Genomic DNA, 12,258 nt, shown 5'->3' on the forward strand with positions numbered 1-12,258 from the left:
GAAAGTTATTGCAATGCCATCAGTCATTTTAGAGCGGGCATTTTTGTCACTGAGGATACGCTGGCATGTTATTCAATACTCCTGTATGTCAGTATCTCCATCATTAAAATTGAGACATTTCCATGGCTTTTTAGGCTATCAATATAGGACTAGATGAAAACTTCAAATCTAAGAAAGTTTCCTGGTAGACCCTGGAAAAAAAAAAAAACACAACTTACATTAAAATAAATGGATGTCAAGATGATCACTTTGCCAATCAGTTTAATCAAATTTATTTTGAAATAGAAGTTTTCTGACCTATTTTTACAACCCTTTATCTCAAAGACATTATATTGTGTGTTTTTGTGGTTTTCAATGTGCATACAGCATTTATGTGTATCTGTTGCTGAACTCTATTTATGATTTTTACATTAATTTCTGTATATCAGTATAAGAGCTTTTGACATTATTCACAGGAAAAATCTACTATTTTCTTAATTTTAGTATCACACAATTTTCTGGTGGCTTAAAGGATAACTATGAATTAAAAAATGATGCATATGATGTGAGCTGGAGTGGAATGACACCCTATTTAGCGAATTGCAAAGTTTGAGACATTTGACAAATTGCTGAACTTAGCGTGTGTGACATTATGACAGCTGACTTTATTATATGGGATAGATTCAAGGTCCAAGTTTGTGGGTTTCGTTTTTTTTTTGCGTGCTGTCAGAAGTTTAACACCTGTCTGTTGTGTTGCAGTACAACCGCTACCAGCGCTATGGTGCAGAGGAGTGCGTTCTGCAGATGGGCGGTGTGCTGTGTCCAACTCCCGGCTGTGGAGCGGGTTTGCTGCCTGAACCAGGAGTGAGGAAAATTGTATGTGAGACAGGAAATGGACTAGGCTGCGGGGTAAGACCATACGTTTTTCTACTAGTTCTGTGGAAAAAAAAAAAAATATATATATATATATATATATATTTTAGGATGTTAGAAAAAATGGGAAAAAAATGCTTTTTCCTTTTCCATCAGTGACTCTGAATTGCCCTTCATACTAGAGTGGGATGCTGTAGCTCAATAAACTATTGAAATATAGTACTATGGCTTAGGAAAGACTACTTCATCGTGCAGACTATGTCCATTCCAGAATTATTTGCTTTAATTGGTTTAAGAAGCTGCTGAGTAGTTAGACTAAGAAATTAAATTGTGCAAATGACAATTCCAACGCACTTTGACTTTTTTCTCCTAGCACTCAGCAAAAATGAACAGGATCTTGAGCAAACCATTAGTTATTATATTAACGGCACCTTTCTTCATATATAAGAAGAGAAAAAGGAGATAGAGAAAATGACCAGTCAGTGATACTGCAAGAGAATTGCTTATATATTTTGGGATACATGATGAAAAGAAATATAGACTTTTTTTTTCTTATAAAAATTGCTTTTAAACAGGAAGGATGTGCAATTAATGGTGGATTTCTGGAAAATAAAAGCTGATGACACTTGAAAATGTTTTTGCTAAGAGGTCAAATCATATGGATCGGTGATTTTTTAGCGGTAGAAATAACAGGTACCTTACAAAAATCACACTGCAGGGAAAATAGAAATATGCAGAGAGAAATCTATATATGAAAAAGTGTACTAAATGTTAGGTCAGAGTGACTAACTGACGTTTGTACTAAGTGACTGTTTCTATGCTTGATATTACCCAATTCTATGTAGGCTATAAGACAAGAGAAAATATCTGTATTTATGAAATATTATCATGCTCTTCCTGTTGTCTTTATTGTGGAAAATGCACTTTTTATTGCAGTTTTGATGTTCCCCAAACTGATATCACGAAAGAATAATTGTTTGCCGAACTAGGAAGTAGCAGTAACTTGTCTTCTATGAGTAGATTAGCATCTGTCGACCTTGGTAAAACTTCCTCTCTGACCATGCAGTGGTACATGTAGAACAGAGAGCTCCCTGGGCTCACTGAGAAGACATAGAGCAATAAAATAAAGCAGTAGGTGGGAAAGGAATAAGAAACAAGACTCAATAAACAAAAAGAAATGCTTCCAGATTAACCATTATGGATTGTTTAAAAATGATAAAATTACAAATATTTTTTACTGTGCTTTCTGCTTTCAAGTGATGAAAATCAAACTGTATTTTTCAGCTTCATTCATCATCATTTGGAATCTGAAAATGCTCTTTAAATAAATTTCACTTAGCATAAAGGATTGATGTATCGCCTGGCTTAGCAAAATGTTCTGTTTCTGTCTGTGGAAATCTGTGCTGTGCTTGCTGGTGGCCAGATCTACAGCCTGGACTGTTAACCTCACCCTTTGTCTTGGATTATGTACTGCCTTGAACAGTACAGGATAAAATGCTCTGAGGGCAAAATGGGAAGCAAGAGGCTGGTCTGTAAGCCAAATGTTGATAATAACAACGCCATTCCTCAAAATCTGTAAGGGAATGGGGTGAAAAAGGTGTGTCCTTGTATCTTTCCTTGCCCCCTAACAAATGATAACTTTGAGTAAGATTCATGTCAGAAAAATTCCTATGATGAGGGTCCTTGCACTGCATGTCTCATGTCCCTGCCTCATGAAACTAATGTGTGTCTGTTCTCTCCAGTCAGAATTTGGCTACGCAGATAAGGTATTTTTTTCAGCTATGGAATAAAAAGGTGAAAAAGAAGTCTAATGTATCTTTATGGTATCTAATAGGACAGAAATTATTCTTAGTATTGCAAGTGACTACTTTTACTTTATGAGAAAGGTGGCGGAGATTGCTCCTTCCCACAGGGGCTTCTGAGCCTGCTCAGGGTGAGAAAGTCTCTGAAACACCAGAAGGTAACAGAGGTGGGGACTGTGGCACATGGACATGAGCAAGGGAGGGAAAGGGACTACCATGGCATCACAGGGCAATAGCCAAGTCAGTTGCTGGTAAGAAAGAAGCTGGCTGAATGTGAAGATAGGCCTGCAAGGACAACAAGACAATTAGGAAGCTGTTTATTTCCACTCCATCTTCCGTAGTCACTTTGAGTGTTTTCTATTCAGAAAGTTATGAGGTTTTTTTTGTTTGTTTTTTTTGTTGTTGTTGTTTGTTTTGTTTTGCTTTGCTTTTTCTTTCCGGTCTTTACCGAATTGCTGTAGGAGAAATCCAGGGTCAGACACTTCAGAGCTCTGGGTTCCCTCACAAGTCTATGCAATGCTTTACAAGCTCAAAGAAAGGTCCAAGATGAAGAACATCCCTGTTGTCCATCCAAATAAAGGCAGTAAAAGATGCCTTCCAATATTTACCTAAGTTGCTTAGGTTAGAGACAAGTTCCCGTTGAAGCATTTAAGCAAATAAATAAGGAAGACAATGTGAATTTGGAGAACTTATATGAGTGTCTATGTCATCTTTTAAACTACACTTAGATAAGTAGAGTCTCTTTTTGGGTATTTGAATTTCTATCTTCAGGTAACTTTCAAAGAGGTGATGACTCACAGCAGAAGATAAATTAAACATCTATGGCCAGTTATTCACCTGAAAGCCCTCATGAAGAAGTATTGGTCTACTGCACAGAACAAACATCACTCAGGTCTGAATTGCAGCATAAGGGTATCTAACAACTGTCAAATAGATGAGGTTTTTGATTAACTGATGAGATGGATCAAAGGGGGGAGAAAAGATAGCTTTTCAAGAGAAAGTTGAGACAGTAAATGAAAAGGGCTTTCAGAAGCAATTTTAGAGAAGTAGAGGGAGAAGAAACCAGACAGAGAGTAAGTTGGTCAACAAGGACTGAGGTAAGACAACTTTTTAATTATTCAGAGAGGAAGCTGCATGAAGCAGTCCCAAACAGGCAAGGACTGTTAACAGCTCTGTAAAAGAACAAAAAAATCAACAAGTGACTGAGCTAGACTAGGCTACAGACCTTCTGTCTTCCTCAGTTTTTCTGTGCTGTGTGAAATGAGGAATCAGAACCCCTTTATTCAAAATCACTGCTACCAATGTCCATGGAAAAAATAAATGTGTCTCCAAGACACATTAAGAGAGTACTCTTAATTTACTAAAAGTGCATTTATGAAAGTTATAGATGGTGAATTTTGCTTTTTCTCAGGAAGTTTGGAAACATCAATATGGGGGGCACAGAAACAGCCTGGAAAATCCCCAGATAGAACTGTACCAAAAAGGTGAAGAAAAAGCTTTAAATTTAAGCATCCCTATATGTACCCTTTACAGTCAAGCACTATTTAGGGTTTCAGGCAAAGAAATAGAACAAGATTTATTTTGACTTGGAAGGTAAAATACAGAAATATTTTTAATGATTGTAAACAGTCTTCAGTCAAATCCATGTTGTGGTACTACTGACTGACCTCACTCTTGCCTTTTCACTTTTTTTCTATGTTTTTATCATTAGTCATAACCATATTAATTGGTTTACCAAGATATTACCTTTGTACACGGTTGTTCTACCCGCATTACTATGCATCAGACCTATGTTACTAACATTTATTGCTCAGATATAAAAGTTTGACATATTTAATACAAGAAAATAGCAACAAAATGTAGAAGACAGTACATATTGTACCAGCTGGCCTGGGTACAGGAAAAGCTGCAATAATCAAGGCATACAAAAGCTCTATGAATAAAACATTTTGACCTTGTTTTATTTTATACTATGATATTATTTCCTACATATTAAAGAAAAGTTTGGAGTTAAAAATAGGTTAGAGTGGAGCTTCAAGGAGGCTTATAATATTCACTTATTAAAAAGTATGCTTTGGAGTGTACACATACAGCTCGTCTGTCCTGGGAAACTTTCACTGCTAATATTGTTTAGTGGAATGATAACTGAATAACATGTGATTGTATCTCGCCCTTGCTTTGCATTGGTATAAACATTTCACAGCATGCAATATCAGTCAACTGATCCAAGAAGAGATTCCCTTGTAATGAGGGATCTGAGACAGTGAAGATAGAGTCTCTGTCAGTCTTTCCCCTTTGACTTCATTCATTCCTAGCTTAGAGTATATAAGCGAGAAGACAAATGTAGTTCTAGAGAGCCTCTGTGGTCTAATAATCCTTCGGTAGGAGACCTGACTCTTGATATTATGGACAGGTGATATAGTTCATGACAGTCCTGAGACCACTCTAAACTATGCTAAGGTCTGGGATAGAATTCTGTTTTTAGGAACAAGCTGTCGTCATTGATTTTTTGTGGCCCTTCATTTGGCTACCCTGAGCTGAAACTCCAATCCACAAATGAGCACTCAGCCTTAGTGGATTACATGTACAATGGTGAAGTTTTGTAGCCTTGCAAAGACAGCAAAAAAGTAGGGTTATTTCACCTCTTACATCATAATACTATATTACTTACACTAGATGTGTAAGGTTAGTGCAATTGAAGAATATCAAGATTTCACAAACGATGTATTCCGTCAGGTGGAACTTTGAATTTCAACAGGTGGACAAGTGGAATTTTAAAGCTGTAGACTGCAAGAGCTCCCTGAAAAAATTGATAGATATAGATACCACATCTTCCTTATTATACAGAATTCCTAGACCATTGTATTGCATAGGACAAAATCCCTAAGGCAATTTCACTCTTCCCAGCATTTTTTTCCCATTGATTTCATCTTGTATTCTTCTTTCATAGCTGAGGAAGCATATGTCAAAAGCAATTGCAGCGTATTTGTGGAATTAATGATTGTCTTTTCAGAAAACTTAATAAAATAGAAGACACTCTAAAATAGTTACATTGGAAGTGCAGTACACATTCCTGTTTTTTGCAAAGCTCTTTATTACGGTTCATTTTCTCCGGTTCACATTTGGTAGCATGCATTCTTCACCTTCAGTGATAACTGTATTAAGCATAATACTAAACATGTAGGCAAACCCTAAGTGGGAGAAAATATTTTGTTTTGAGGAGAGAAATCAGAATTATAAAAATTCGTAGAAAAAAGTTCTCATTCATTTGGTTTTGATAATCCAAATGAGGATTTTGTTAGTTTTGATGTCCTTTTATCTCTCTGAGACAGTGCTTTTTATCTTAGTTGTTTGTTTCTTGATTGTAGAAATATCTGAGAGTACTTAAACTTTTTCTGGGATGTGAACTAGTTTGGAAATAGTTTTTCAGATTTATGTCATATATATGAAAGCATAGTTTGTAAAAGTTCCTCAATCTATAAGTGAAAAGTTGTTTCCCTATCTGCAAGTTGTAAGTCTGTTGTAAAGTTTAACTCTAATGCAATGTATTGTCATGATCAGGACACACCTTCTTAAAATATACAAAATGTTTAGAGGTCTCACTAACCTAAAAGACTATCTGTAAACAGATAGAAGTGTTTGATTCAAGACATGTGCCTTTGCTTCTTCATTAGCAGCACCAGGAAAGTCTTGAATGTATGTAAAGAGAAAATAGACACCTTTTAAGATACCTCAAGATTTAAAGATAGTAAAAATGAGTAGTGGTAATTCAATACAAACTTTGAAGATATTTGTTTTGTTTTGTTTTGTTTTGCAATTTTATAATCAGATGAATAAAGGGTCATGGGTGAAGAAGGGCTATGTGCAAAGCAATCAGAATTCTTGTCCGTTTTAAGATGGGAATGGCAGTGAACGCAGGAGCAGGAATAAGAGGCTCTGAGGTTTTGAAAAACAGAGGAATAACTCGTAAAAGAAAAGACCACAAGACATTTGTGAAATGCTAAAATGGAAATAGGAGATAGCTGCTATCTAATACCTGCAGTAAAATTGCAGGGTTACTCTTTATTATTACATTTCAGGTATCTGTCCTGTTTCCATATGTCATTAATTTTTTGCTTTTAAGTAAATTCACTAGAAATGTATTACCATGTATAAGGTAATTGCTGAAGATATTGCTGAGATTAACAAAGTAACTCACAGCAGAGTGTTTCATAAGATCATATAGGGTGCTTTTTCAAGGGGAATGAAAATGAGACAGACATTTTCTATTATTGCTAAATGCTGAGTTGCTAGTATTGCACCATGAGCTCTAACCAGTAATCATGTATTGCTTTCTTCTATTGAGTGGGTGCTCTAGCATTTAGAAAGTGGAATTCCATCTTGTTGACACATTATGCTTCAGTAGCTAAGCAAGTTGTTTCATTGCAGAAATATGACAGGCTTTTTCAGACCGACCTTTTTTTTTTTTTTTTTTTTTTTCCTCTGGTAATGTTTTATGTGGTTTAAAATGAAGTGCAAAGACATGCAACTTTTTAAGATGTTTTAATAAAACCTTTGCCTTGGAACATTGTACAATTAAAAAAGGAAATGGATGTATTTCTGGCAGGATACATTGTTTCCTTTGCCTGTATCTCGCAGTGCTGCAATTCATTGATCTCATGAATGATATGAAGCTCAACTGTCAACACTGAGTGGATAAAACAATCTGGGGAATGCTTTCAATATTAGTAACATAGATCACATTGGTTCACAGGACTAGCAAAAGCAAAACAAATACTGTTTATAAAGAGAACAAATCAATTACTTGTGTTTGATTCAATAGGTAGAAGAATAAGCGTTTTTTTCTTTAGCTCCCAAATCATGGAGAACCAGCTGGTGAAACAGTGCTAGGAAACAACACATGACTTTCTTCAGATTTAACTGACCTAGAATTGAAACATCATCAACTTAGTCTGCTAGATGTCTAGAATGTTATAGGATGTGCCATACTAGGGGATGAAATTCTGAATACTTTAATGTATGTAGGGTATTGGTTTTCCCTGATTTCTGCATCATGCAAGCATCTGGAAAACGGCTATTGTACATGGACATTGCATATTTTGTATTGACTGTGTAGTGTCTTCAGTATGCTGGCTTGATTTATTATTCTGTGACTTGCCTAATACTTTACCATTTAAAATCTGTCATGTGGGGTCTGAGGAAGAAGAAGCAAGAAGGTAGACACGAGGTAGTTACCTCATAAGGGGATGGAGACTGCTGGCCTCTGTATTCTAGCATGAGAACGCATACAGCAGAATAGCATGGCATCTGAGTCAGGGAGATTGTATTAGAAAAAAAAAGCAGGATAAAATCAAATTATTGCTGGTAATGATAAGTCAAAACTGGACACATGGACCTAGGACTAGAGGGGTAAAAACTGGTCCAAATGGATCTAAACCAGCTCAGACTGGGATTTGCAGATCAATGTTTTGCAAAAGAGGTATGGTTCCTGTTTTACCAATATGCCTGAAATAGGAATTAATTAAAACTCCAAGTATGTGAGCTTCATTTTATATTGAGGGCTGAGATAAAATATGAGTCAGATTTAAATCACATTGGAAGTTGCTTTTATGATTTATCAGCTAAGTTGTAGTCCTCGTAAACTGTTAGATCAAACAGTCACCTGTAAAGATGCTAGGAACTTCAGCTAGGAGCTTTGATATGCCAAACACTCAACTTAGTCCCTCACTCAATATTAAGATTCCAGAGCTGAAGTGGCCTTCAAATTTCTTCATCCATGGAAAGAAAAAAAAATACATCTTAAAATAGATGAAATGTGAAAATGTGTACAGGTTAAAATATCCACATTTTTTTTGTAAATTGATTTCAGCACCTAGACTTGGAAAAACAGCTCCAAAAAAAAAGTGCATTGTCTAGTGGACTGTGATTTCAGTCTCTTGAGGACCGAAGTGCTCTTGTTTAATTAAAATAATTGGGCCCCATGTAGCAGTATCTGAGTGATAATTAATGGCTTATCATGCTCAAGAGATTATATGAGATGAACTCACAGTTCTGTCATGCCTTAAATACAATGGAGGTGTGTGACTAGAGAGGATATAGAACTACTTTTTCTCTCATTATTCCTGCCCTATTCAAAAGAGTGACTAGAAATATTTGTGACAGGCTGGGGACAGTGTTTTGTCATGTTGCCCATCAGGAAATGCACAGAAAAGAGCATTAGGATAGAAGGAGAAATAAACTCTGGTTATAGAAATTTCCTTTAAATTCTGCCCATGTGGGAAACTGAGCTTCGTCTTCTGAATTCATATTCCACTTACACCCAGACTGAGAATATTCTCCCTTTTATGACAGAGAGAAACACTTTGTACATGACAGAAAAGTATCTGTCAAGTATTTACCATCTTAAAGCAGCCTGTATTTCCTTCCGCTAATGGATAAAAAATCCTGGTTATGACAGGCTAGCCCAAACCACAACAGGCAGCTGAGCTTTCCTGCTTACACAGTTTACATACTGACTACACTTTTGTAATAGATAAGGTGTATATAAATAAATTTGTAAATTAGGAGAACTAGGGATTAATGGAAGATTTGGTATGAAAAAAAAAAAAAAAGAAAAAAAAAGTATCACTGAGTCACTGGAGCGGGAACAATGATGCAATCAGCAAAGACTGCTACTAGCAAGTGGCAGCCTCCAAAGGCAGGATCCTCATTGTATGAGAGGCTCATTTAAGCAATCTTCTAAAAACTTTCTGAATTTGAACAGGAAGCAGAAGCACAGACTGAATGCAGAAAATTCCTTATAAATGAAATGGAAAATAAATATGAATCAAAGTAAGCTTATTTATTGCCTTTCATATGAAGGCTTCCTGAGGCATTGTATTACTGCATTATTGTAAAATGCAAGAGCTGCTTAATCAATGAGAAATGATGGAATAAAAAGATAGGAGCCAAACAATAAGATCTTAGATTGGAATGAACCTCTTCACTGACATTTTTAGCTTAGCCACGGGGAAAAAAAAAAAAATCAAAATTCTTAATGCTAAAAAGAAAAATGTCCTCATTATGTGTTTGATGTAATTCTGCCCAATAAGACAACTCAAAGGTAAATCCAAAGGCTGGTGAAGTGAGCAGTTTATTTTCCCCCAAAAAGCATTGCTTTTTACAGCTTTTGTGGAACTTGTCTTCATTTCATTGAATGTCAGAGTGAAAACGCAAAATTGAGATTTGGGATTTAAGTCTGTTCTATGTAAGTACAAACACAGGAACACAGGAAAACGTGTCAATTTTGGATTCACAAGTAATTACACTTTTTTTTTAATAAACATTTCATTATTATATTTTTTCTCCATTAGTTGATCAATGAAATGTCCAAGGAATTTCTTTCTCAGCCTTGCCTTTAATTTCTGAAATATGTAAGTTCTCTGTTGGTCAGCCAGGCTCTTGGCTCATTCTTTTAATAGAACAGCATTTTTCAGGTAGAGGGCATAAAATGATTTCTTACTGAGACTGTGAGACCCTTTGTGATGAAAAAAAAAAAAAAAAAAAAAAAAGTCCACAAAATACATGGTACAAGCATATCATAGAGAGGGGCCATAGAAACTCTAGGGATACTAAGCATTAACACTGCACATCACAAGATCTTTGAAGGCAGACAAGAAGTTGTCCACAGATTTGCATTGCTCTTCTTGGGATTACAGCTATGCAGGATTTCATACTGGACCTTTAAGCAAAGGCTCCTTCAGACAACTTTTTGTAATTACAACAGTATCCCTGAGGAATAAAGCAAAGGTAATATTTGTCTTTTCACCACTACAAGGGAAATATTTATTTTCAGTAAACCTGTTGCACTATTTCCAGATACTTTATTGAACCCAGGCTGACTGGGCAGTCCATAACACATACATTCCTTAAAGAGTAAGGGGGAAATAGCATTAAAAAGATTAAAAGATAAATAATTGGATTTATTTATAAAATCTAATTAAATGTAATACAGAAAATAAACATCCTTTACAATTATTAAGTAGAGAGGTTATTCTCTGTTCAACTTCCCTTATCACTACTATTTCAGAGTTATTCAATAATGAAGTCACATGCAAAACTTTATTATTTCCAAACCTTTTCAAAGAGCTAGAAAAGCCACCATTCCACAATCAAAGCTGATTCTGAAGTGCTGAAACAAAGCTGATTTTCAATTATCAGAGTCCAAAAAAATAACATCTGAAAACTGTCTTGATTGCTGCAGAACTGCTGTCTTTTCATGTTGGATAACTCAAAACAAATAGACGATGCTTATGAAGCTTCAAACAAAAATCCACTTCTAACAAAGCATACGCATATAAAAAAAAATCAGCCTGAAAAAGAATATCTAGGGAAAGTTGTAAGCTTGTGAAAGTGAGTTTAGAATAGAAGTGTAATCTCAACCTTAACAATGGTATTAAGGTCACTGAGCTGTAATAGAGGGAGTAAAGAAAATGTTGCAAAGTCAAAGACAAACTAAGAAAATAAAATAAAATGAAAATATAATGACCAAATAAAATAAAAGACATTCTTATATTGTAAAATAATAATATTCTTAATGAAAAGAAAGCACGTAGACTTGGAGAACAATGACCAACTGTAATTCAGTGGGAAGTAATAAAAACAGGAATGCAGTATGTGCTTATAAAAGTATCATAAGACAGAAGAAAAGGGAAAATTCTGATAATGATAATATCTGTCAATGGAGGCCTTGATTAAGGACAAAAAATCATGGTTGGATAACGAAGTTTGAGATAACTCTGCTTTGTCCCTACGTTTCTCAAAAATTAAATCATTTTTATCACTCAGTTATTTTTTTCAAAAGCTCTTATGTTAAATTGAGTGACAATCACTAACATGATAGAAAATCTATTCCATTGGCACTTGAAAGACATAAATGAAGAGATGAAGAGTAAGGTTTAAAGGTACTGGTGGCTCACTTCTCCAGACCAAGTCACCAATAAAGTAGGCTAGTTAAGCTTGTGGTTGTTGCAATTCAGAAATATAAAATAGTAGTAGTATGTTTTGTATTTAATCTCTGTTATTTTCTTTTATATCAGTGTACCATGTATATAATATCAAGCAATAACAGTCATTAATTCCCTATGCATGACTAAAATTACTATATTAAGAAATATTGATTTTTAGATCAATAATTTAATAACAATTCTTTACATGTTCTCTGCAAATAAAAACAGTCATGGAGTCTATGATGTTATCATATGTAAAGAAATCCTGACAAGACTTTGTTTTCTTCATACTTTTTCCTTCAAATTGCAATGAAAGTAAATTGTATTGCCCTATTTTCTTGGGGGAACTTCTTGTTCTCTTAAATGTGCTTTTTGAAATTTCTTACTCTTTATGATAAAGATGTTTACGTTAAAAGCTTATTAAGCAGAGTCATTCTTTAAAAAATCACAATTAAATGAATATGCCTGTTGTTGGCATAATCTATCAGTGACATTTGATCTGAACAAGAAAAACAAACCCTTAAATAAGGAAAAAAAAAAAAGAAAGAAAAAAAGAAGCAAGTCAAAACAAGATCAAAACTGAAATCCACAAGATCCCCATTGGAGATAGAGAAGGA

The 12,258-nt window shown here is 35.0% G+C and overlaps 1 protein-coding gene across 2 annotated transcripts in view; it reads left to right on the forward strand.

Annotated features, from left to right (window-relative positions):
* The window catches only part of PRKN (parkin RBR E3 ubiquitin protein ligase), a 759,823-nt gene that overhangs the window by 644,549 nt on the left and 103,016 nt on the right, over positions 1-12,258 (forward strand). For both annotated transcript variants that reach the window (XM_068676962.1, XM_068676963.1), the window contains exon 9: positions 739-888. In XM_068676962.1, the coding sequence (XP_068533063.1) occupies positions 739-888 (150 nt within the window). The remainder of the gene's footprint in view (positions 1-738; positions 889-12,258) is intronic.

This window comes from Anas acuta, chromosome 3, assembly GCF_963932015.1.
Source record: "Anas acuta chromosome 3, bAnaAcu1.1, whole genome shotgun sequence".
Classification (NCBI taxonomy): domain Eukaryota; kingdom Metazoa; phylum Chordata; class Aves; order Anseriformes; family Anatidae; genus Anas; species Anas acuta.